Source organism: Plectropomus leopardus, chromosome 2 (assembly GCF_026936395.1).
Source record: "Plectropomus leopardus strain MGB_pleo_1.0 chromosome 2, ASM2693639v1, whole genome shotgun sequence".
Taxonomy (NCBI): domain Eukaryota; kingdom Metazoa; phylum Chordata; class Actinopteri; order Perciformes; family Serranidae; genus Plectropomus; species Plectropomus leopardus.
Window position 1 is genome coordinate 36033400 of NC_142177.1, and position 27295 is coordinate 36060694.

Genomic DNA, 27295 nt, shown 5'->3' on the forward strand with positions numbered 1-27295 from the left:
TTAAAAGAACATTTGGTATATAGAAATATACAAATGCAACGCAAATTAACATGAATGTCCTTCCATATTTTGATATTTTGCCCCACGGCTCCACCAAACAATCACCCACTGCAGCTGCAAAAGGGTTAAATGAATATAAATACATAAATGATAAAATAAACATTAATGACAGCAATAACAATTAAAAGATAATCCAAAAATACAAAACACAAACAAAATAGTTTGAAAAACTAAAATCAAATACTCAGTTCTCCAAACAAGCTGCATTCAGTCATCACATAAGAACTGCATCCTTTGCACAGTCAGTTCCAGCTTCTCCTCTCTGGGAAGAGGTTTTTAGTCCCGAGATGTAAAACTACGCGATATAAAACCAGTTTTGTTCCAGCTGCCATCACACTTGTGAACATGCTGTAGGAAGATTTCAAAACTGCACATTGCAGAAGATCATTTTGGAGTCTGTGTTTATGATTTATTTATTTTCAGTTTTTAGATTGTTTTAATTTGAAGGTTTTGTTTTTATAGTCATGTTTTTATTGGTATTCATGACATATTTAACATTTTCATTTAGCACTGGGACACTTTGATTGTTTTATCTTTTTATGTTTTATCTTGTATGTTGTCTGTGGTGTCTGAAACTGTGTCAAATGGATATTTCAAAAATTTACCTGCAGGTACAAATAAAGGAACATGAACCTGAACCTGAACCCTTAGCTCAATACAAAGCACCATGTACATGGTTCTGTTTACATGAGTCACACTCTATCACCAAGTCTGTTTCCACCCCTGAGCATGAGTATTTATTAAGATTAATAATCTGACACATTCATTCCAAGGAAAAAGCCATGTGATGTCTGTCTGTCTGTCAGTTTTCTCACTGTTTACGCTTAAATCCGAGACATGAGACTGATATTCATCTCTTTACTTAACTCTCACAAAAAAAGTAAGTGAAGCTGAACTTCTCCTTAAATGACTCAGATTATATAAACAGATTAGCCTGTATTATGTATAATTAACAATATACTGTTTTTCTCAGGCGAAGTTGAACTGCAGTGTTTTAAAATCTTGCTACTTCATTATTGAATAAGTCCATGCAGCATCACACTATAGTTAATTTTTGACCTCTGATCTCAGATAAACGGCTCCTGTGAGCTCAGCTTCACTCACAGGTGTAGGCAGTAAAATGAACGACCACCTCAGCAAATCAGACATTAATTATACACAATTTTGGAGTGTCTGGTCAAAAATGCCACTATTATACCTGACATATATTTAGGCCTGTTGTCGTTTTGTTCCAGGGGATCCGCATTGGAAACGCCTCCATCATCACCCGCAACCTGCCTGCAATCAATGGCTACATCCACATCGTAGACCGGGTGAGAGTCAACACACGAATAAAGCAAACAGCATCGTGGTTATTCTTAGAGCGTCACCAGTTCACCAACTAGATTGAGCTAGATTGTCCTAAAGAGTTGTTAGTCATTTTAATCAGGTGTGCCTGTCTGTCCCTTTGTTTGCTTGTTTGTTTGTTTGTTTGTTTGTTTGTTTGTGGTCAGATTCTGGCTCCCTCCCGCTCAGAACTCCCCCCTGAGCCCCCCACCCTGATGGCGTTCCTGAACTCCTCGTCCACCTTCACTCTGTTTCGACAGTACGCTCTGGTAAGATGTCAGTCTGTATATGTATCTGTCTGAATTCAGCCTTGTTATTTTTGTTTTTTTCCGGTGTGTTTTAGTGTGTGTTTTTTCACAGATGTACAATCTGTCAGAGGATCTGAGTACGTTTGATTTCACCCTCCTGCTGCCAACAGATGATGCCATCAGGCAGCACCTCAGCAGGACTAACTCCTCCCTCCTGGTAGGTCCAGATGATGTAAACCAGTGCTTGCCTGCAAACTTTCCACCATAATCAACAAACTTGGATGGGGGGATGAAGGGGAACTGTGAACCACTTCCAGTTACGAATTTGTTCCGGTCTGATCAAAACATATGCCTCCGGGCTTATCAATTCATTTTTGTGATGCTGGGATGTTTTTCTGACAGTTGCTTGTTGCAAAACAATGATGCCAGACTCACGTGTTTATGCTGCTGAAATCTTGCGGCAAGAACGAATCATGGCAAAGAGGAAGAAACGGTCCAAAGCATAACTTTGTCTCACAAAGACAGATGACAACAGTGCTGCTTGTAATGTCTGTAAAATGATCATTTCCAGTTAGTGTGGAAGCACCAGCAATATGCTGAAAGATCTTTTTTACAAAACATTGGCTCAGGAATGCCACGTATTTAACACTTTATGCACGAGAGCCACTGATTTCCACCTGAGCGCCACATCCATTACTGAGGGAAACGTCCTGGTAGAATAACATCAGCACCAGGCAGGCAGATTGTTTCTTTGACAGGGAAAGCCTGAATAAAAAACAAATGCTGTACAAATATTCTCTCATTTCATCCATTTTAGATAATAAGAGACAGACTGTTGCTACAGATAGCTCTCAGGCTGCAGCTGGTGAAGTTTTTTTTGGAGCTAAATGATTTTAAGTCAGAAAAGAGAGAAACAGGTGGTTAAATGGAGAGGAGAGCAACAGGTGTTTGATTGTCTTAAACGGCGTTAGATCAATTATTTAATCAAATATTTACTCAAATGTTTAACCAAATATACGTGTGTGTTGTATCTGTATTGTGTGAATCGAAACCAAAAAATAGGCCCCAAAGCCAGAAGCTATTCTTCTGAGTATAATCAGAGTTGTGTAACAGTTTTTTTTCTGTCTGAACTGAACTGGGAAAAAGAAAGAAAGACGCTTGCTCAGCAAGGCTGTAGGCTGCGAGCTATGCAGACTCAGAGCCCAAGGGACATAAAGCGGCCGTTTCTTAGGATAGCCACCGGCTTTGACGGCAATATTTATGGCTTTTTCACTACATGAAAGGACATGTGAGTAAATCAAAGACACAACATAATATATAAGTATGTTAAAAGCTTTGCACATTCAGTCATCTTGCGGGGATGACTCGGCTTTATATGTGTCAGTTGCATATTAAAGTCTGTTGCATCTGATCCTGCCTGCAACAAGTGTTTTTCTTTTTTAAGTGTCTCTGAGACACCAGTGTTTTTGGCTTTTCTGGACAATGTTGGGACAGATTTTCCACAACACATCCTGGCATATCAAAGATGTGGACGGTGGTAATCAATAAACCAGAATTATTCTTTAAATCACTTCCTCTGTCTGTGTTTCTGTATTTGTCCAGGACTCTGATGTCTTCAAGTATCATGTGATTCTGAATGAGCTGCTCTTCCCTGACCACCTGTCTGATGGCACGTTGAAAAGCACACTGCTGGGCATCGACTACCAGGTCCAATTCCACTTCAACGACAACAACCAGGTAATAACAGCAGGACCGACACAAGCTTCACAGGCATGTGACCAACCTTCTAGAAACTTTCTCACACCAGAACAATGAAGACTTGTCCGTTAGTTTAAACACACTGCTGCTTTTGCATTCCTGTCAGTTTAAGATTGATTGTTGCACTTAATTTCCATGAAGATCAAAATGCTGAGACACAATCCATCACAGTCAACATGTAGACAAATTAATTTTTTGGTTAAAGTTAAATGAGGCCTGAGATTTGGCTGCAGAACAGCAAAATTAATACAAGACACAAGCAAATCAGTATTACTATTTTTCCAAATACAATATTTGCCTGTTTGTCTTCAGTTTGATTTTGTGTCAACAGAGATCAATAAAATGCTTTTCAGCAACAGACTGTTAGTTCTTGGTTGAACGCTCCACTGAGAAGAGTTCTCGCTCACAGCTGCGTTATCAGGTGATAATACCAAGAGGTGTACAAAAAAATTCAAGCTTCCTAGAAAGCAGCAAGTTTTAAGTCTGTGCCAGGAAATTTTAATAGAACTGAACTCTGGGAAAAAAAGATTGATGCTGAGCATTAATGTGATGAAACATTCATAGTTTATGTGCTAAAACATACAAACACAACCAATAAGGGCTTCCAATAATGTGTAAATCTTTTCCAGTCGGGTGACGTAAAGAGTCTGATTTGTTTCTCGTCCCCCAGACAGTTGTGAACGACGTTCCTCTGGATGGTGGTTTCACGGAGACGCAGAACGGTGTCATCATAGTCCTCCCTCACGTTCTCAAAGTCCGCCGCAACAGATGCAGCAAACAGATCACCCTGCAGGTCAACGTAAGGATGGAGGGTGTGTTGGAAGGATAAATGAAATTAATGAATAGAGAGAAGGATAGACAGATGAGTTAATGGATGTATGAATAGATAGATGGATCAATGGCAGGGTGGACGGAGGGATGGATGGATGAATGGGTGGTGAAATTGAGGAATTAACCTCCTGGATCTTGTTTCGTGCATGTGCAGGAGCGCAACGGTAAATCTTTCATTTTGTTTTCGGTGCAGTGGAGCGTTGCACCGTTTACAGCTCCACGTATCTGCAGCAGCAGGCTGTTGGGAGGTTCTTAACAGTTTTTTTTTTTACAGAAATGATAGACAAAGATGATAAAAAATGTTTGTAAAGCCATGTTTATGTGACGGCATCGGTCATTCCCTCTTTTAGTTTTTAATTTTATTGTATCTCAGGTCTTAGATACTTATCAAGAATAACACATTAAATGCCACTTACTAAAAAAAATGAAATAGGAACAATCAATCCAAAAAAACAATAAGTCCCGGTAATTCAATGTATCCCACATAAACAGGCAGACTACTGAGTTATAACCCTCCAGTCTGCAGTGTGGTTATTTAGCAGCAACCATATGTCATTTAAATTTTATTTCATCAAGGTAAACATTGTTAACAACCATGCATAATGGCACTGGCTATTTGAGATTAGAAATCAGAGGCTGCAGATTTATCGACGCGTGTTCTGCTGTCTTGAAATGGCTGCAGGGATTTAATGAACTGTAGGAGAAGCTTTTTTTTTTAAACTTTTATTTTTCTCATTTTTTCAAAGCGGCATATAACAAGTGAGGTCTCAGCTTTACCATAAAAAAGGCTAAAAAAACAACCACAAAAGACAAACAAAAGTTACACTGGGTGATTGGAAAAATCCCATTTTTCACAATATTAATTTCCCCTCTCTTTTTGTAATCTAAGGGAGGAAGTCATTTTTTTCCATTAAACATATGGAATTAACCGTGTGGACAAAAATGGCAATAGTGGGAGAGGTCCCATGCAACCAGCATTTTGCAATTGTTGTTTTGCTAGCAGCATTAAAGGTCTTCAGAAGGCCTCTTACTGAGTTCTTTCAGAATAATTCAAAGTACAGAAACGTGAAAGACAAATCAATTTTCAACTCCAGAATCCTCGATACTAAATGGTCCATTTTTTACCAAAAAAACGTAACATATGGACAAGACCAGAAGATATTCATAATGGAAACCATGATTCCTCTGGTATTTCTACATTGAAGGAGAAGCTTTTCAAACGGCATAGAGCAGATGTATGTACTCATAGTACTTATTAAGCACGTCAAACTTTATTTTTTACTCTATATTTAAATGCATCTATCTGCTGACAGTGTTTCATTGAAATAGTTTGCACTTGTGTATTAAATCAGAAGGTCGGCACCGGAGACTTTGCAGGAGTTACACACAGGGTTCTGAGGTGTCTGTTGTTTGGTGAATGGATGGACGTACGTTTGTCTCAGTTATTCCAACCTCTCCGTCCCTCTTTTTCTGTCCATGTCTCCAGGGAAGGTGTACAGACTGCGAAGGACCACCCCGATGCCTGTTCGGATACAAACCAGTAAGAAAACTGTTACACGTCACAATAACATGAACACCTGTGCCGCTTTATCCAGAAACAATACGATCTACAGCCCCCAGAATTTACCTCAGGAGGCAAATCAATGACCGAATTCTAACAATCACAAAGCAGGGATTTGAGACGACCAAATGAAGTTTAGAGGTGGGAATCTCTACTGGGCACCTCACTTTTCAATTCAGACTCAGAGTGCTGTGATGCGATGATACAGCAATTTTCAGTGCATCTTCAAAATTTAATTTTTCTATACATTATTTATTTTTTCTCACCCCTGTATGACTACGTGCTACTTTTAAGTCATAGTGTGTTCATAATGATCCATACATAAAATAAACAGATGAATCTACTTGCATACAGTGTGGCTCTTTTCCCTTCACCTTCATAGAAGTCAAATTGCTTCCATATGTTAGCTTTTAAGCTCACGCTCGGCCATCCTCAAACAAAATCAAGAAGTAGCCTGCCTTTGTACAGCAGATTGTTGTCACAGGCGATCAGTGTGAATTTTAAATTGTTAAATTAAATCGTTGTTGTCGCACTGTGTTTTTCAGGTGTTGCTGTTATTATTTGCACCACACAATAGAAAACAAACTGGTTTCTCCGAGTCATGTGTTTAGGTTTTACTCAGAGTCGTATAAATGTGCAGTTTTTTGTCTGTCAGTCTGTCTGTCATCTCTTTTTTTTTTTTTTAAGATTATTTTTTGGGGCTTTTATTGCCTTTCATGGACAGGACAGTTTGTGTGTGAGACGGGGAGAGAGGGGGCGACATGCAGCAAAGGGCCAAAGCCGGTCTTGAACCTGCGACCGCTGCGGCGAGGACACAACCTCTGTTTATGGGACGCCGCTCTATCCACTGAGCCACCTGGTGCCCCTTGTCTTTTGTCTCTGTAGGGCGTCTCTGCAGCTCACACTTTGGGTTTCTAATGTGTTTCTAATGTCTTCTACTGCAGATCAGGGAACAGTTTCCAGCCAAAATGAAATCCAACTGTAAATACAGGAAGCGAGTGGGAGCCAGGAGGAAGTCAGTGCCAGGATGTGTCATCAAATGTCTTCGGTTAACCACGGTCTGTCCTTAGTCCATCACATGCCGTAACGGAGTTAAAATCACTAGTTAATTTAAAAGTAATGTTTAGGCCCTGGTAGCATGAGTTTGCTTGCTTTATGAATCTACTCAACTCTCTTGCAGCAGCAGGTGGTGAAGAAAATTATTTTAGCCTTGGAAACTAAAATGAGTGCTTGGAAAAAGTCCTTGAAAGTCCTTTAAATGATTTGCCCCTGTCTGTACAAGCTCTATTTGATTTAACTTTTAAGTATTAATATAAATTGTAAATATTCATAAAATTGTTGTGTGTGATTTTACTGTAAATGGACATCTCTGTTGTTTACTTAGTTTTGAAGGGCAGAATAAGTTTTAAAATCTAACTGTTACGTAGCCTGTGAGAGGACTGCAAAGCATCTTCTTCACTGGTTTCATTATTTTCCACCTCACTGCTCCTCGCCAGCAGTCACAGCCCTCCCTCTGTGGACCAGCTGACAAAAATTACGGAGCATCGTGGCTCTTTCCAATATGGTCATGTGACGTCTGAATGAAGGCATATTAAACTATATCAAACTGAGAAAATCATTTTTATAAATGATTTAAGTCAGCAATTTTATAGATTCCAGGTCAGAAAAAGACTTATAAATAATAATAATAATGATAATAATAATAATAATAATAATAACACTGATGGTCTGTCTTGCAGGATCACTCCTGTTGCCGCGGTTACTACGGCCATGAGTGCTTCAAATGCCCCGGAGATGTCGGCAGCTGGTGCTCCAATCATGGGGAGTGTCAGGACGGTAACGATGGAAACGGGGAGTGCCGTTGCTTCGAGGGTTTCCACGGCACCGCGTGTGAGGACTGTGAGCCGGGACGATATGGAGTCAACTGCTCCTCCAGTGAGGAACATGCACACACATGCACACACACTGTAACAGAACACACAAGTCACAGTTTGGTGTGAGTTTGGTACAGTGGGGAAAAAATGCAAAAATAACTTTCCTTTCATTTATTTAGCACAGACAATAGTGTGAGTGTCTGCTGCTGCTGAGGTCTGACTGTAGAGGGTCTGATCCTCGAGTTTGGCATTTTGGCCATCACCAACTTGTTTTTTTGAAGTAAGAAGTGGCCAAACTTGACAAATTGGTGGCACTTGAGAGGAAACCATAGACTATATATAAAGATGGACAACATGATAGGTCCCCCAAAGCGACAGGTCACTGTGGTAGTGACAAAAACATACTCTGATTTATCACCTTTTTTCCCATAAATGTTACCATAATTACAAAATGGCCATGATGCTTTATTTAAGAAAACTTGAAAGTAGCAACTGAGACACGTTAGGAAAATATTTACTTGATTATCATTCTAGTGAGAAATAGGTGATTCTCTCATAGACTTCTATACAATTACTTATTTTTTACAATCGGTGGAGTCGCCCCCTGCTGGCCATTAGAAGGAATGCAGGTTTAAGACAAATGTATGCCACAAATTTAAGGACTATTTCTAAAAAAGTGGTTAATCATTGACTTTTGCTCATTTGAGTCCTGCATGTCTCTTCTCTGCCTGAAAAACTGAGCATGGGACACAGTTTTACTATTGTTAATAAATGTTTATTGTTGACGTTTAACGTTTAGCGAATCTGTGAGAATGCTGCCTATTATGCTGTGTTGCAGAGTGTGTGTGTGACCACGGGAAGTGTGAGGATGGTCTGGCAGGAAGTGGCAAGTGTGTGTGTTATAAAGGTTGGAAAGGAGCGTCTTGCTCTGCAGGTAAGACACACATACACACACACACAGTAACATTGTATTGTATTATATCCTGATATTTTTTCTAGTGTTTTATTACCTGAAATTTGTGTGTGTGTCTCAGAGATAAAGGACGATGCCTGCGGAGGTGTGTGTGACGAGAACGCCAAGTAAGTCATCCTGTTAAATGTGCAGCTGGTTTTTAGTGTCTTTGTGTGTGTGTGTGTGTGTGTGTGTGTGTGTGTGTGTGTGTGTGTGTGTGTGTGTGTGTGAGAGAGAGAGAGAGAGAGAGAGATCTGGATCAAGAACTGCTGGGTTTAGAAAGGCACCACAGAATACACCTGGCTAAAAATGATTTACTATTCACCACAGCATGTTCGCTATTTTGTCACGTTGTCAAAATGCCTTGTGCAAATTATTGTACCGTTTTATTCGAGGGCTCACATTATCCCTCAGAAACAATGCAGAATAAATAGAAGTCTTGATAGTTAATACCTGAGAGCTTAGCACCATCATGCATTGTGCAAAATAGAAAATAAAATCTTAGACTGTTTTTTAACACAAAGATGATCTGAGGACAGTGTGCAGATTACACTGACTGCCCACAACCCAGTACAGCAGCAGTGCCATAAAGTCTACTTTCACAAAACTGAAAAATGTTCAGGAATGGATGGATTATACTGAAAGGTGTTTATGATATCCTGGGCAAAATAATAGAAAGTGTAGGGCTCAAACAGGCACTATTAGTTAAATTTAAACATGTGACATTACTGTGCAATGATGACATGAACATTTAGAGCTGAAATTAAAAAGATAAAATAAACAAAGTGAAACTAAGTTTAACTGACTCAAACAATAATTGTGGTGCTATAATTATTTATGCTGCTTTCATCTCTTCTACATGCATCTATATCTACCTGTAATTTTAACTTTATTAAAAAACTGTTGTATTGACTCTGGAAAGGAAACATTCAGACGCTGGAATAAAATGGTATAATTACATTTTTGTTTTTTATATTAGTTCTTTTTTTTTAAAAACATATATATATTTATTTATTATTCATTTTTAATTTAATTTAATTGTATTTATTTATTTTTGGTTTGTTTTCTGTTGTTACTGTGTCTTCTTCCCTTCTTTCCTTATGTTTGGTTGTTTCTTAACAACTACTATTGTTGTTGTGGACGCTTATATGAATGATTTTGCAACATAGGCTTCGTATTTTACTCTAATTGTCTCTCTTGAATTGTGTGGTCCAAAACTAAAAGAAAAAAAAAAGGAATAAAATGTCAGTATGGTGTGCTGTATGATGTGTACTAATTTGAAAACTTGAAAAAATGGTCTAATTAAGAAAGGTGAGCAGCTAATATTGGGCCAAGAAGTCACCAGATTCGTTGCTAAAGAGTCTTTAAAAGTTGCTAAGTTGGGATCAGTGTGTAGGATGAAACTCTAATGAAACTCGTCACTATCAGAAAACGTCTGAAACTACAGTTCGTGTGTTCATGCTTATTAAAAAACGTGCAACAATGTGTCTAATCTGATGTGTTTGTAGTAGTTTTTGGAAAATACTGGAGTTTTGTGGCACAGATGAAAAATGTACATACAGCATAATATATTTGAGCAAGGGATTTGTTGTTCACAAGAAAAATATGGCTTAAAATGGTTAAATATGGCCTCTGCTCTTTAGTACAAATGTGTGTGTAGAAATGTCTAAACAGTTTGTCCTCTGCTGCAGCTGCATAACGGGACCACAGGGTTCAGCTCCTGCCTGTGTGTGTGTGGCTGGATATGAAGGCAATGGAACTTACTGCAAAGGTAAAAAAAAACCCACACACACAAACACCAGCCCGCCAAATATCAAGTGTGATTAATTTTTATCCCTCCGTGTGTCCCAGAGTTGGATGTGTGCAGCAGGTCTAACGGTGGATGTTCAGAATTTGCCGTTTGCGTGAAGGTCTCAGCAGGAGAGAGGACCTGTACCTGTAAACAGGGCTATACTGGAGATGGGGTTGTCTGCCTGGGTATGTAGTCCCTGACCCTTGACCTCTGACACCAAACCTTTAACCTGAACCCCCTGACATTTTACAAATCTAAATTCAGAGCTTTAAATCATTTTAAATAATAGATTTCCAACCTGTTATGGGTTTACAGAGATTGACGGCTGTCTGGTCAACAATGGAGGCTGCCACAAGTCAGCAGAGTGCACCAGAGCCGGCCCCAACATTGTAAGACGACACAACTGCACTGCATTAAAAAATCAGATTTTTATGGTGCATAATGTTAACCTGAGCCAACATGCATACAGTGATAGCTACTGTATCCGAGACTCAGCGCAGGTCAGGAGGGTCTCATTTTAATGAGGACCAAATAGCATCCTTTTTCTTCTCTTTTTCCACAATCTTGGTGTTATTTTTGACTTTTCTGGTGACCATGTATGCTGGTTATGATTACTAAGTCAGAATTTGTCAACACTAAGCCTGTTAAATTTTTCTCTCCATTTCAGCCATACATCTAGACTAAAACTAGTTTTACTCCCCCAAAGCTGAGATTTACCAAAACAGCCTCGAGAGTTAGTAAATCATAACAAGCTGGTGTGATGTTTTAGTGTGTACAGGGAAAACAGATCTTTTTTTTTATTTTAAGATTATTTTTTGGGCTTCTCTTGCCTTAATTATAGTGCAGTTACAGAGTGACACAAAAGAGGGCTGCACTGGGCATTTTTACTATTTTAAGCCACGTTTCCAGAGGCTTTAAATTGGGCTGCAGGTGACCACAGAGAGCATGAGGGCACTGACCGGAGGATGAACAGGTTTTCACTTCGCAGAGGAACCAGCTGTGTGTGTAGCTGCCCAGTCTACTGTGTCGCAGGGAAGTTGAGAGGATGACTTTCTGTTGCCTCGAACTTTCTCAGGGATCACACATCTTAAATGTCAACAGCCAATTATTCAGCACAGCTGCACCCCCCAGGAAGCACATCACTTTGTTTATAGCTCAAAAAGGGATTTAGAGTTAAGGAGAAATGGTAATTTGATTTGCTGATATTCGGAGCGCAGGGAGAGGGAGGAAACAGATGAATGTAGTGACTGTTTTACTGACTGATTTTTTTCTCTGTCTGCAGACGTCCTGCAGTTGTCGAATGGGCTTTAAAGGATCCGGGAGGTTCTGCTTCCCTGTCAATCCCTGCAAAAATGTATGTGTGTGTCATTCTCCTGATTCTCAAGCAGTCATCTGCTTTATTCTGTCCCGGTGCAATCATGTTTACTGGCATCTCTGCCACCACAGACGACGTCTTAAACACAAATCAAACAGCTGGGTTCATCTTCATGTGTTATTTAAATCTCCTGACAGTGAGCTGTTTCACACAGTTTATACAGTGAGATCATTTGAAGATTCGTGATCGTGATCAGGATGTTGAACTTTAATCAAATATCCAATATTGCCAAACATTTTCCTTTTGATAATCAAAATATATAGTCTGTGGTGACAGCAGGATTATGACGGAGAACTGCAGCCCATTTATTTAATAAAAAAATAACAAAAAAAACCCACACATTTATTGGGGATGGGCATGAGTACTTGAGTACTCGTTTAGACGTCAGTCAGTCTCAGACACAGAGGCAGGCTTTACTCTTTGCATCACATGTCAGCGTTTAACAACAGCATCGAGTTGTCTAGGTGACGGTGAGAGTATGTTTGGACGGTCGAAGGGCTGTGTGTCTGGTGTCGTGTGTTAGAGCCAGCACTGTGTTATGACTTTTATTGCAGACAAACTGATTTGATCCAATTAACCAGGAAAAACATTTATGATTTTATTAAAAGTGATGGTTGACAGACGGTGAATGGCTCCTGTATCAGCAAGTACTGACACATTTTGCCGTGTGTTTGCGTGTTTGCAGGACAATGGTGGCTGCAGTAGGTATGCTCGCTGTGAGTATATGGGTCAGGGTCAGAGGAACTGCACCTGCCTCAGAGGCCACGTGGGCGATGGCTTCGATTGCCGGGGAAACACCGTAAATGTGAGTCATATGACCTCTGAGCTCCCATTGCCTCCTGACTTCCGGCTGCCTCGTGCCTCCCTCACAGGAAGTTGTGTCTGTGTTACAGGAGCTGGGCCGACAAATTGAGAACAGCTTCTTTCGTCAAATGTTGACTGTGAGTCATGTTGAAATCCACACGAGGAAAAAATTCACCTCCAGTTATTAATTTGATGCTGCTGTGTAAAAGCGGGGATGATTTGTTGTGTACATAACTGCAAGAAACAACAGCTGGCCAATCAGGGCTCCTGCTGCTCTGTGGGTTGGACTCATTAAACAGGATTAAATTAAAGAGATCACGAAACGGAAACTCTGATGGTGCAGTCCAACTGAAATGAAAATACATTTTAATTAGTACAAACATGTGTCTCCTTAGTGGCATCATCCCCTGATACATCATCATGAGTTCACTTTGTTTTCTTTGTTTTTTTAGGCATCAGGCGTACGTGGCTTATCTGGTGACGGACCGCTCACTGTCTTCGTCCCTGTAGGGGAAACCAACACCGAGTCCTCTGTGTGTAAAACATTGCTGATTGTGTATTATCTAATGTAACAACAATAATATTATCAGTCTTATCTTGTGTCTGGCCTAGAAAAACTATACGTCCATTTACAAGCCGAATCACAATATTAATCAAATATCAATAATTTCTGTATGTCAGTCGTATGTCCGGAATATGGTTGCTGTTGCATGACATGTACGTCAATGACTGGCGTTTCTGTTTGTGTGTGTGTGTGTGTGTGTGTGCATGTGTGTGTGTGTGTGTGTAGTGGCGGGAATGGGACCAGTCCGGCCGTCTCGCTGACCTGGTTCGTTACCATGTTGTTTACTGTGAGTCTTTGATGTTGAGCGACCTCAAAACCACCAAGACTGTTGTCTCATTGTCGGGACACACACTGAGCTTCAGCCTGCAGCAGGTAACACACACACACACACACACACACACACACACACACACACACACACACACACACACACACACACACACACACACACACACACACACACACACACACACTTACATGTACAGTTCAGTCATAGCTCGAACAGGTCATTTAATTGGAAATCTGCCCTTGTCCCAAACACCGGGGGAGAATTGATTTATTGATGGAAGTATGTCCATCTCCACCACAGCCAGTGGAGATATGTCCTCTTTTAGCTAGTTGCAATAAACTTATATTATTTATCCAGTCTATGATATAGACCAAATCATTACCACACTGTTTATTTACAATAACCTCAGGGTAGAAAACCACCGTGTCATGTTCATGCAATTAAACGGCGCTCAGCAAATTCTGCCTTAATTGATTGGTTTTAATCCAGCTAACATATAAATATCAGTTTAAGTGTACGTCATATTTAGAATAATGTCACTGCTTTACCTCGTCATATTACAGCCCTTAGCAACTGGGTTATATCAAAAACACCAGACTCAGTTCAGAAAAACATTTTACTCTACCGAATGGCAGAGTTGCTGGTCTACTGCAGCCTCCATCAGCTGTTGTGGCAGGTAAAGAGGAACAAATATTAAAGTAAAAAGTGCACTTAAACTGATATTTATGTGGCTAAAATATGTTTTTCTGCGACTCCATCCACAGCAGTACATCGCTTAGCTTCAGTGCCGGTGTTATGAAACACAATTATACAGATTTTTAAGATGGTGAAGTTTTGCAAGGAAATCTGTTCTTTCAAATCACCATCAGTGGATTTGCTCGTGCGGGGTTAGTGCGTCTGTGCAAAACTTGACATGCAAATTTATGCTGCTGAGAAGAAGCAAGTCATGTTGGTAGTACTGATATTTGAGGGGCCAGAGAGCCGGAGAGTCCAAAACAGGAGACGTTATCACATCCCATTAGCTGCATGGCACCATCCACTTTTATTTAACACTCCTCTTCTGCAGCATTTACTGCATATACCACAGAAGAGACAGCACAGGACCCTCTCCCTCTCTGCAGCTGTCTCTCTGTGGGTGTGTTCGAAAATCCAGTCTGAATTTCAAACTGTACGCTAAAACGAGAGAGCAGTTTTTCAAATAAACAGGGCGTTGTGTTTCAACATGAAATAACAAACAGTATGAGGATAGATGAGGAAAAAATTTCCATTGATATGAATTATACAAAATATAGTGCCTCTTGTGCAAGAGCTTGTTGACAGAGAGGATGACAACGTACAGGAGAGATAATATAATGAGACACGACTTAATGTAACAGTAACAGTAACATTATGCCCGGAAAATATGTTAAAACCATGGCTACTAGCAAATTCTGAATTTACGAACGGTCCAGTTTGTGCCAGAGCCAGTCTGGCACTTTAAATGAGTGTTTTCATACACACCCTGTGTCTTCAACTATCTCACAATCCATCTTTTTGCTCATCTTTTCTTCTTTCTACCTGTCTGCCTCTCCTCTCCCTCTCTCCCTCCTGCAGGGTTCAGTCTGGATCAACAACAGATCGAGGATCGTGAAGAGTGATTTCACCACATCTAACGGAGTCATTCACCACATCGACACGATGTTGACGCCCTACAAACTGCGGGACAAACCAAACATCGTGGTTAACAGGGTGAGTTTACTTGAAATGAACAAATGATTGACGATCAATCAGAGTTGACAGACGGGCTCTCTCACTCTCTCTCTGTGCAGATGAACCTGACGACCGCAGCAGCATTTTATGGCTACAGCCGCTTCTACAAACTTGTGGAGGTAAAAAGAAAAGGATGCGCTGCACCTTCTGGTTTGAGTTCTCCTCCTGCACCTTCTTCCAACGCCTCCTCCACTCTTACAGCTGCACCTAACCTGCTGCCTCCTCCTCACTCCAGAATCCACTTCTTCCTCCTCATTTACCCCCAACCACCACTTACATGTACACACATCCTCCTCTTACACCTACTTGTCCTCCTTCATTTCCTTCTATCACTACTGAGCCTCATTCAGCTACTTCCCTGACGCCAACTCCTCCTCCATCTACACTTTACACCTGTTTTTTATACCAAAATAAACCAAAAAATGTTTTTTTCACAACAACAACGAATAGTAGTTTTTCAGGGCCGATACCAGTTATTAGTAGTTAAGTAGAGACTAATAATTATCAGCTGATATGCATTTCCAGTAAAGGTGAAAATCTATATTTAGAATTTGGAATATAGCAAACTTTAACACAATTGTTTAAATGTGTTTACAAAATGTTTAATCAAAACTGAAACTTACAACATCATATACAGCAAGTTCAAAGCTGCTTTTTGTAAATTTAAGTGAAAATAACAATGTATACATATGCATATACATATGTATGAATACACTTCCTGAGGTTTTACGAAGTAAAAGTTACTCCCGTGCTTCCCTTGCACATTTTTAATTAAATAATCTCATAAGTGATCATTGAAATAAAACGCTGATACAGATAATCGGCGAAATACAAAATATTGGCCCCAATAATCGACCAGGACGATAATCTGTCGACTCCTGATGTGAAGGCTGACGGTAAACTTTACTTTCTGTTCTTTGTGCAGGATTCAGGGTTACTTCCTGTGCTCCAGATGTCCATCCATCAGCCGTTCACTATTTTCTGGCCCACAAACGAGGCTTTCAACTCCCTGCCAGCTGATAGACAGCACTGGCTCTCCAGCCCCGAGCACCAAGAGAAAGTGGCTTCCTTGGTGAAGGCTCACATCATACGCAACTCCCGGGTAAGAGGAGGAAGACAGCATTAGGAGGGAGACATTTCTCTTTTATTTGGGCCCATTAAAAGAGTGAAAAGTTCATGGCAGCCCAGAGGGAAAACAATGATTACTGCAACTACTCTGATTATTTTAAGTATTTATCAATATGTCCTTTATTTTATGAATCATTTTGTCTTCAAAGCAGTCAAAATGTCAGTCACAGTTTTCCAGAACCAACGATGACATTTTTTTCCCCAAACTGTTCAATCACTAAAATCTTCGATTTATGATATCTGTCTTTATGATGCAAAACAAAGACGTGCATGAAATGTTTACATTGAAAATGACTAATGACTAGATATCAAAACAGTTGCTGGTTAATTGACTTTCAAATGAGTAATCAATTAAACGACTAAACTAAACTCAGATTGTCTTGAGGTCACAGTTGTGTGATTCAAAGTAACGTTATTTTATTTTAAATTTATACTGTATATCAGAATGCCTTTTAATTTTTGTATAGATACAAAAATGATGTTTTATTTCAATTTTTGTTGAGAAATACATCTTTTTGTGGTTTATAATTGTCTCAAATACAAGTTTTAGTTGTTTGTGTTTGTACCCTAACCACACAGCTATTTTTAAACTCTTACAAAATACTGATTGGACTACGTATGATTGTTCCAAACATATATAGAGTTTAAAAATGTTACAGTTGTGTTTGCCTTCGCCCCTGCCCCCCTGACTCCGGCTGAACACCAGCCATCTGTGGGGGATCAGTCTGCAATGTTAAATTCCTCCTGCCACCGTTATTAGGAAATACCCCAACATGAGCATCCAAAACCAAAAAAAAAGGGGGGGGGGGTCTTTTGTAGCTCAGAAACAGCAGAAACAGAAACTCTGTGTGTATGTGTGTATGTGTGCATATGTGTGTTTAGGTGATGGGCGTCAGTGTGCCAGATAGCTACTCATCCTTCCGCACCATGCATGGCTCCACCATCAAGTACCGCTGTGACAATGCCTTGGTGGTGAGGACACACACACACACACACACACACACACACACACTCACAATGTTTTCTATTTCATTTTATTTCTTTTTTTTTTTGTTCTGGCTTTGTGTCGGACGGTTTTGAGAAGGTATTGATTTTGTGTTTTTTGGTTGTGTGTTCTCATGAGTGTTCAGGGAGCTGTATTGATAAATGATAACGCAGCCAGGATAGTGGAGCGCCACCTGTACTTCAAGGAGGGCATTGCCTATGGCATCGACAGATTACTGGAGCCGCCTGGCCTGGGAGCGCTCTGTGACGGTCTGGAGAACAAAACCACTAACGTTAGTAGTGCTAATAACATTACTTTTAATACTGCTACAGCTGTAATACTTACAAGACAAAAGTTAATACTTGTACTATATATATATATTACTACTTGTACAACTATTATAACTGTGTTTCACGTGCTGTAAGGATCACCGGTTATGAACCTTCGGGCTGAATGGTGAACGGCATCCAGTGACTTTAACGTAGAGCCATCAGCTTTTCCATAAATGACATCTCTATAATATGAAACAGATTTTAAGAGATGAGTCAACTATTCTTTTTCTGTGTAAAAAGGGGAAACTATTCTTATTTCTATGTTAAAAGTCTATTTTTGTTCTCAATTTATTGGTAAGGATGCCAGTTTGGTGATAAAGGTAAGTTTACCATCAAGCAAGATACCATTTGTATTACACCACTATGACACCACTGCAAACACCGATACCACACTGCTGTGGTTATTAAGTTGATGCCAGCCTTCATCCTTGTCTCGGAAGCTGAACTGAATCTTTCTGTCTTAAATGTCTCAGGGACGCTGTGGACGCTGCACCAGACCTCCATCCTGCCCCTTCAGACACATCGACGTGGTAAGATCTGCTGAAAAATCTAAACACCTGCAGCTTGTACAGTAGATAAACTATGTGGAGATAAATGTCAGTCCTGTCCTCTTCCAGGGAAAGACGGTGCCTTGTTTGAACATCAGGTCCTCTCGGTTTGGGCGCAGCTATATGCGCAGCTACTCACAATGGCAACTCGATCTCGATGATGATTCTTTCAGCCAGATGGGCTGCAAGAGAGTTTGTCAGTATAGTTCGTGGGTCCAGAAGTGCTGCACAAACCACTACGGCCGAGACTGCCAAGGTAAGGAAGGCACTTCAGACATTCACGGTTAGACATTCATCTCATCCAGTCCACAGAAGTCTGGGGAAAATGTCGGGTCCCCTACGAGGCTCCGGCGTTCATTCTTAGAGCCTTACTGTTTGTTGAGCTACGAGTGTAAAGATTGTCCTGAGGGTGGCGCTGGAGATCAGGTCATTCAAATCTGTGTGTCCTCCCCTGGAGGGCAGGAATGGGATCAGGATTTTTTTATTTCAATCTGCACATTAGATCAAGGTGCCACACCAAAAGCAGCATGGACTCAAGAGACACAGCGCAGAAAAGGAGCACGGATATAATGAGACGAAACGCCAAACAAGAGTGAATCTGGGGCTGACTACAGGAGAACGTATTACAAACAGTAACTGACACTGAATAGTATACTTTTAAGTACTAATTCTACTCTGTGAAAATACTCTGGTACAAGTCATGCTTTTAAAATGTTTAGTATTTTTAAGTATATCAGGAAAATGTACTTGTTGCTTTAAAAGTAAAAATACTCAAAAGCAGAAACTTTAAACTCCCCCTGTGACGGTTATACTATTATATGATATAATTAGATTATTGTTATCGTGCATTAATGTAAAAGCAGGATTTTACTGTTTTAGTTGAATGAGATGGAGCTCATTTTAAAATTTTGACTGATTATCCGGTTGATTATTTTTTATTACGTATTCTATCTGCTGATTATTTTTCTCATTAAAATTGTTTGATTGTTTGGTTTGTAAGACTTTAAAGAAAAGTGAGAAATGCCGTCACAATTACCCAAAGTGACACCTCACAATGTTGTGTCCAACCAACAGTCCAAACCTCAAAATGATTAACAATGAATAAAATATATTAAATAATAAAGAAAGAAATCATTTGAGTTACATTTTTCTTGATTTACTTCTGTTGTCTGTTACCTGCCAAGGGACCACGGATGTAAATCAGCAGCCCTGCTAACTCCGGTATATTTACGTTTGTATTTAATACTGATGTCCATTTTAAATGAATATTAAATAAAAGCAGTACCTTGAATTTGTTACATTCCCACTTGTTACATCTGCATTTGACAAATCAAAATGTCACACTGTATTTGTTTGTCATCACTGATTTGTTTGCCTCCACCTCTTTCTTGTATGTTTCAGTTTGTCCAGGTGGCCTGGAGGCACCTTGTAGTAACCACGGTAACTGCAACGATGGAATGCGCGGTTCAGGAAGATGTACGTGCCGCGAAGGTTTCCGTGGATACGCCTGTGAACACTGTGACAGGGGCTACTACGGCCCCAACTGCACAGGTAAAACAAAACCAGGAAACAGTTTTGATTTGAACCCAAAATGATAAGTTAGGTTTTGTGTTTGTGAAATCCTCCTTTCAGAGGAATTTACCAAACCTTGATTCTCTGTGTACACTTTTCACAGCAAAATAATAATGCGATATTAGTTTATTTTAGTGTTTAGCAGCGTATAATCACTTTAAATGGGTTGATACCATAGACTGTAAAGATCAACAGCGGGTCTCCCCACTGTACAAAAATTAAGCCAAAATATCGTAGATTTGACACTGCGTCATTTGGAGCCAGAGTGAAGTCAATTTTTATTCTAGATTATTTCAAATCACAGTTTGCCTCAGAGGGCTTAATAGCACATGACATCCCTCTGTCCTTAGACCTTTACAATGAGTGAGGAAAAACGCCCCCAAAAAGGCCTTTAACGGGAAAAAACAGATAAGAGTCTGTGCAGTAGCATCTCGGTGGTATCAAACTCCTGCTAATACACCAATTAGAGCAGCGCCATTGAATTCGAGCACACTGATTTGCACACGACTGTCAACCATGATGGAAAATTCCTACTTTTATAGCTTTAAATAACTAACAAACCAGACATATCAGAAAACTGATCACTTTAACAAACATCAGGGTACCTAAAATGACAGAAAACATCTTTAGGATAAAATTATATCACGTATTCTTTGAGTTTTTGGTCCAGTAACGTGGAGGGGGTAAGGAGCTCCTGGACCTCGTTGTATTCCCCACATTAATGGCCACTTCTCTGCTTTTTTGAGTTAGCCACTAAGTGCTAATAGTTGCTTTTCTAATCTCTGGGTGGGTCAAACACATCGTCAAAGCATCACATCCGTCCTGCCCACGGTCCCGTCCTGACAGCTGTCCTGTTTACACAGACAATGTTACGGCTTTGTTACTACCTTCAGTTGTGGCCTAAAGGCGTTACCCATTTTGCAATTGTACCCTAAATACAAAACAATGAGGCGGCATAACGGGCTTCAGAAACACAAAGCCAAGTTAACAAATCAGAGCTGTCTTCATGTGGTTCTTCTGTTTCTGCAGGAGCACGATGTGTCGTTACATATAGAGGAGATGAGGGTTAGCTACGGTGTAGCAACTGAGCGTACGCACGCACGCGCAGTAATGAATACTGCTATAAGACCACAATGGACATGAGAACTTTTCTTTATCCTCAATTTCTGTTCTTTTTTTTGTTTTTTTTTTTAAATCCCTCAACCCCAGCTCCCCCAAAAAATCTGGTCAGCAGACAGTCTCACCCCCATCAGCTCTCCTGCAGTCTGTCGCCATAGCAACACTCCACACTCACCATCACACAGCTGGGTGTGTTTCCAGCTCAGGACAAACACGCCAGCTGTCCTCGCTCAGAGTCACCCAGCAGAAAACAGCTGACGATCATATTCTTTTGATGTTTCGGAGTTTTTCTTGTGATGATCAGTCAGTCAGTGTTGATCAGTGAAGGAGAAGAAGCCTGTCAGAGCTGTGGCCAATTCAAAACGCTTCGTTGCTACAATTAGGAACAAAAACTCATCACCATGGTTACCGAATTATTCCTAAACTGAGAAAGTGAAGTGATTTCAACTGCTGAATGTTTCATCAGGTTTCAGCTCTTTGAATGAAAATTTGTTACTGAAGTGCATGCTGGGAGTTGCAGTAAACATCCCTCTTTCATATTTTAAAACTTTCAAAACAGGGTTCCATAATTTAGTCTTTTGAAAATGCAACCCCCTATGTGGGGGTGACATCACGGCCGCACTTTGCACACGTGCGCGGTGTTCCTGTACGGTGTGTCATTACAAAGTTAACCAGCTCACTACTGGCCTGGCGTGCATACTGCAGCGTTTCTGTGGATGTCCATGAAGATTGTTTTCACAATGTTATTACATGAAAGCAGATTTTTTAAAAAACACAAAGGAAAGATGTTTTTAGTACGGCCGTTCTCATCTTAACGTGGCATTTGATAGAGTAAGGCGGGCCATTCCTTTGCTGTGCTAAGAAACAGATTTTTTTCTGTCTCCTCAACTCACACTCAACGCTGCACTTCCCTGGATCCTCAGCAATACACTCATCAAATGTTAAGTCAATCAGATGAATGGTTGTCAAGAAAATTTAAGGTCAGACATATGAAGACTCCTTCCATTTTAGTTGGATGATTCAACAAAGAAAGTTTTATGTCTAAACACATTCATTATGTCTGTACTGAGTCGAGTCTTTACTTTGTTTCTTGTTGACAGAAGAGTATTAAAGAGTGTTACATTTTACCTTGACATGTTTGGACTGCTATCATCCTGCAGTCCTACTTGTCTGTCAACAATAAACAAAGAAAAGGCAAGTTTTATGTCTATTTAAGTGTCAAAGAGCCCCAACACAAACACTGTCAGTGGTCAAAATTAACCTGATTGTTACTGCAGGAACCCCTGAATAAATCCCCCTGTTGTCTTTTCAGCTCTATTGTCGGATTATTGTGCACGCTCAGAGTCAGTGATGGTGTCATGTTTTTCCTCTCTCTCAGCCTGCAGCTGTGGGCAGCATGGAAGGTGTGATGAAGGCATCGAAGGCTCTGGACAGTGTCTCTGTGACGCGGGCTGGGCGGGCAATAACTGTCAGACAGATTTAGGTGAGTTTTCCTCCTGAATGTGAGGACCTGAGTGCAAATCATTCATGTGAGTTCAGGATGTTTAAAGGATAAGTGTGGTGTTATTCTGTGTTTTTCTTATAGTCAACAAAGCTTATTAAAAAAACGAATCAAAAAGCGCTCTTTTTATGCCTCTGCCCTTGCGACAGCTGAGGCCGGAGGGGTCATTTTTCAGGTTGTACGTTCTCATGAATGCAGTATTTCAAGAACTCCTTGAGGTGAAATGTTCACTTGGACTCACCAGTGAACTGACTAAATTTTGGTGATCAGAGTTCAAAAGTCACGCTCACTGTGACCTTGCGTCTGTGTTATTCTCATAAACATGATACCTCAATAACATCTTAAAAGGAATTTCTTTATATTTGACGCACATGTTCAGTTAGGCTACGTTCAGACTGCAGGCAAATCTGAGGACAGACTGTCCGCACTTTGCAAAAGATCAGATCGGATTTGTACACATCAACGCTCTGTGCTGACCTGTCTGCATGGGTTACTGTGGTAACAACGAAGGCGTCAGTGCGTGCGCTGGTGACGTGGATTACCAACATGGAAGTATGAGCTGCGGAAAAATGGAGAGACAATATCTCACCATCCAAATACTTGCACTGTCTAGTCGCAGTGTCTGTCTGGTGCGACGGAGGAGACTGTTGCAAATTGCGTTGTTTCGAGCTGCACTCATGGCAGGCTTCACCGTGCAGCGAGAGGTTTGGCAGCGTCTGCAAGGCAGCGACTGGTGGCAGCATGTTGTCTTCAGCACATTTGATGATGACGGGTGGTGTGCCAATTTTCAAATGTGCCACAGGACCTTTGACAGGCTCTGTGACCATCTGATATAGATTGATATAGATATATATAGATTTAACTGACCAGAGAGACCAGTTCGGACTGAAGACGCATCTTTGGAAATCCAATTTGACCTCTACTACCTCCACATGTTGTTTGCATCAGATTTGCATAAAAATGGATTTCATGTGGTTATTTGCTGTTCAGACTTAATAAAATCAATGTGGATACAATCTAGATATGTCAAAAATCAGATTTGGGCCGGCAGTCTAAACAAAGCCTTACACACAACAGTACACTGATTAAACATTTGGTGGTCAATGGTCAAGGTCACTGTGACCTTGCATCAGCCTCATTCTCATGAAAGCAATATCTCAAAAAGGCCTTGAGGGAGTTTTCTTGAATTTGGCGCTAACATTCACTTAGACTTCAGGATGAACTGATTAGAATTTGGTCATCAAATGTCAAGGTCACCGTGACCTCAAATGTTTTTGGCTATAACTCAAGAATTCATGTCAATAGCATTAAAATTTCACTCACACGGCTAACAGGATATAATCCAAAAGGTCCAGCAGACTCGTTGCTCATGTCAACAGATTTTACAATTTTAAAGCCCAATTTATCTTTTTAACTTCTGTTTTTTGATGAATCATCCGTCTCTGTCTGTCCAGGCTCAATCCCAGAGGAGTGCTGGCAGTGCCACGCTCAGGCCGACTGTGTGCCAGGTGTTGGTTGTCAGTGTAAATCTGGGTTTCAGGGGAACGGCACCATCTGCAGTCCGGAGCCACGTGAGTGTACTGCAGCTCAGGACAACGATTCACCAGCTGGAGATGAATAGCTGCAGCTTTCTGTTAGCATGAGGATATCGATTCTTGGAGAGGTTAAAGTAGCAACATAATAAGACAAATCAGATTAATCAGAGCATGTTGTCATCTATTTAGAATAACTTTATTAAATCCCCTGCAGCCACAAAAGACACTGAAAATACGAGTCTCAAAACTCTGAACTTCAGGACGATAAAAATGAAAAGCCTGAACATGCTGTGACCCAAATAAACAACTTCAGACATTTCTCTACAAGGCAAAAAAAAAACCCCAGTTAAAAAAACAGTGATCGGAGAGCTGCAGTTTGACCTAAATTTCAATTTGAGGGAGTTTACATCCACCTGGGATCAGCAGTGTAGGAACTGTAGTTTTTATCACACAGAATATTTTAGGGGACAACAGCTGATCAAGCTGATATGAACTGCAGTGTGAAGGTGTTTATTGTCAGAAATGGATCAAATATTCAGAATTATGTTTCATTAGTTTATAATCAAACAGTGTAATTCCACCTTCAGCTACTATGTAAATTTTGCATCAATGCATGGCGCACTTCCTGGGGGCTTGGTTTTTACGTTATCTGAAGGCTAATGTAGGTTCTTTACACGCTTGGAAAGGGATGGTGGGAAGGTAATTCAGTTTGTTGCAGTCTTCATCTTCACAGCTAAATATCACTAAATCCTACACACCACTCTTTTACGTTGAGTCATCAGTCTGTTGGTTTCTTCTCTGCGATGCTCCATCACGTCTGGATTACAGTACCTGTAGCTAATGTTTGGTGAAAACTGAAACTTAAAACATCAATTACAGAGTTCCCACCAACTTATTTTAAAAAATGAAAACTGAAATGTAAAAATAAATATATAAATTAGCTTCCTAACATTTTACAAAGTAGAAGTTCCTCCAGTGCTGACACTCTTTGCACTTTTTAATTGATTAATTTTTATCAGCATTCATTGAAATAAAACACTAATACAGAAAATTAGCAAAATGACGAATATCAGCCCCAAAAATCAACCCTCAGTCCTACCTCAAATAGTTTTCACCCAATTTGGGAATAAAACCCATCAAAGCTGAAAATACCTCATAGCCACTGTTTTATTTCAAATGAATGTGATAAAGACATTGGAAAAATCTCAAAGACTTTTATATTTACATTTACTTCTCACTTTCTTTATTCATTGAAAATTAGATATTTATATTATCAACAATATTAATAATAACTTTACTTGTGTACCACCTTAAAAAAACAGTTTACAAAGTGCTTTGACAAATAAAGCAAAGCAGAAACAAGATACCTCCGAGGCAATATTACAACAGAAGCTGAACAACATTTCTGAACTATGACCAGAGTCAAGAGTCAAGTTAGACTTCTTTTTTGAAAATGTCTTTTTTATAATAATTTTTATGAAATATAAAGAAATGGTTGGCCAAAACAAACAGTTAAAAAGGTGAAACATTAGAGACTCATATTGTTGTATGTTCTCAGTATAGCTCATGATACTGACTCTAATGTGTAAATATGAAGAGCAGACCAGATAGTGTCACCTGCTCTGATGTCAATCCAACATTCGAGCACATCAGATGACAGTTTTATGAAACACTCTGCAGCTCCAGACCTGTGCGCCGAGTACAACGGAGGCTGTCACCTGAACGCAGACTGTAACCAGACGGGACTGATCGTCAACTGCACCTGTCACAGCAGTTACAAAGGAGACGGATACTCCTGCGACCCCGTCAACAGGTGGGCGTGGCCTGTCATTCGAATTCCTTTTTTTTGCTTTCGTTGTCTTCTCTGTTTTATCAGAGGTTTTATGTAAATGTAAGATGTGACATGAGGCTGCTGCCTGTTTGTATTTCAGGTGTGTTGAGGAGCAGAATGGTGGCTGCAGTGACTTCGCCTCCTGCAAGTTCACTGGTCCAGTGAGTAAAAATCTTTATCTTTTTCTCTAAAATCTTTTTTTATTTCCATCATTGTGTTTAACCGTGTCTGGATTAAGAATGAAGACAGGTTTGGGGGTTTTTCGAGGGTCATTTTTTCCTTTCTCCCTTTATCTGCCACTAGTAGGACTACTAAATGAATCTAAACCGGTTTCTTATTGACCCTGCTTACACTTCAAAATGTGTCTTTGGCGATTTGATTACAAGTGGACAGCGCTAAATAAAAAAAACAACCAAGATGTATTGTGATCTGATCACTCAGACCACTTGCAGATGTGGTCTGGGACGGAGTTGACGGCATATTTTTGTAATGTAAAACGCTAATGTGTCCTGACGCTACCCCGACAAGCATGTAACAGAAAATATGTCATCAATTCAAGATGTAGCGTTTGTTTTGGTGAAAGTGCACCAATTCTCTTTAACTTGCTCTTTTTATGACGAGATGCACAAAGTGTTTCGTGACCGTCCATCGTTTTGGAGATGTGATGGATTCTGCAGCAGTTTTTTTAACTATACCGACCAACAACTGTATACAAAGATGGACGAAATTACAGCTCCCCAAAAGTGAAGCCAGAACATCTCGATTGCGCCCTGGTGGCTGGCTGCAGTACAGGGCATAACCCCCCCCCATGTTAGCAAATATGACATGGGCTAAACTAAAAACATAGAAGTACACATCGAACAAATTTTTCCTAAAGGCGTCTTTAGTCATTTTAGGTAGTTCTTATCATTCATGCTCAGCCTCAACGGCTCCACCTCCCGATCAATACTTTTGTGGAGACAGGTTTTCCATCTTTATGTACAGTCTATGATACTGACTACTCTCTCGGGCTTGAATTGGGTCATGGTTGTCACCAAATTAACGTTTGTTATTGTATTTATTTATTTATTGAAACTGTTGAAAACTGTGGCATGCTTGAAAGGCATTTTGGCAGGTGTTTTAATGGACCGAATCAAGAGGGAAAAAGAGAGAGACGGTGGAAAGAGTGAGCGCAGGCGAGAGAAGGAAAGAAAACGAGAGGAAGAGAAAGGGGGGCTGCAAGGTGATTTGTTTGGCAGTTTTTGCCTCTCCCTCCCCAGCAGTGGGGGAGATGTAAATAACATGCGGCAGAGAGCGGTGATCAACATCTACGCACTGCATCACCATCGCCGTGTGTACTAGACGAAGTGAGGGACGCTGGCTGCTTTGCAGAATCTGTCACACACATGAGATGACAGACAGAGAAGAAGTGGTGCGAGGAAACGCTCCGGCCCTCAGCTTGTAATACATGTTTTAATATTAAGAATATTTATTTTATAATACATAAAATGTAATATACTAAAGGTCTATTTTTGCAGTACAAATCTGGGTTTTTAATTGGGCTGGGGCCCAAAACTGCTG

At 40.3% G+C, this 27295-nt stretch overlaps 1 protein-coding gene across 2 annotated transcripts in view; it reads left to right on the forward strand.

Moving 5' to 3' along the window:
- The window catches only part of stab1 (stabilin 1), a 79489-nt gene that overhangs the window by 33590 nt on the left and 18604 nt on the right, over positions 1 to 27295 (forward strand). For both annotated transcript variants that reach the window (XM_088069692.1, XM_042509795.2), the window contains 30 exons: positions 1296 to 1373; positions 1554 to 1655; positions 1747 to 1851; positions 3237 to 3371; positions 4063 to 4191; positions 5710 to 5763; positions 6729 to 6842; positions 7524 to 7719; positions 8497 to 8592; positions 8693 to 8738; positions 10302 to 10381; positions 10462 to 10587; positions 10718 to 10791; positions 11685 to 11756; positions 12463 to 12582; positions 12671 to 12718; positions 13034 to 13114; positions 13372 to 13518; positions 15029 to 15163; positions 15244 to 15303; positions 16110 to 16286; positions 17195 to 17284; positions 17443 to 17589; positions 18103 to 18159; positions 18247 to 18433; positions 19579 to 19728; positions 22247 to 22351; positions 23824 to 23940; positions 25585 to 25717; positions 25836 to 25896. In XM_088069692.1, coding sequence (XP_087925818.1) covers positions 1296 to 1373; positions 1554 to 1655; positions 1747 to 1851; positions 3237 to 3371; positions 4063 to 4191; positions 5710 to 5763; positions 6729 to 6842; positions 7524 to 7719; positions 8497 to 8592; positions 8693 to 8738; positions 10302 to 10381; positions 10462 to 10587; positions 10718 to 10791; positions 11685 to 11756; positions 12463 to 12582; positions 12671 to 12718; positions 13034 to 13114; positions 13372 to 13518; positions 15029 to 15163; positions 15244 to 15303; positions 16110 to 16286; positions 17195 to 17284; positions 17443 to 17589; positions 18103 to 18159; positions 18247 to 18433; positions 19579 to 19728; positions 22247 to 22351; positions 23824 to 23940; positions 25585 to 25717; positions 25836 to 25896 — 3222 coding nt within the window. The remainder of the gene's footprint in view (positions 1 to 1295; positions 1374 to 1553; positions 1656 to 1746; positions 1852 to 3236; positions 3372 to 4062; positions 4192 to 5709; positions 5764 to 6728; positions 6843 to 7523; positions 7720 to 8496; positions 8593 to 8692; positions 8739 to 10301; positions 10382 to 10461; positions 10588 to 10717; positions 10792 to 11684; positions 11757 to 12462; positions 12583 to 12670; positions 12719 to 13033; positions 13115 to 13371; positions 13519 to 15028; positions 15164 to 15243; positions 15304 to 16109; positions 16287 to 17194; positions 17285 to 17442; positions 17590 to 18102; positions 18160 to 18246; positions 18434 to 19578; positions 19729 to 22246; positions 22352 to 23823; positions 23941 to 25584; positions 25718 to 25835; positions 25897 to 27295) is intronic.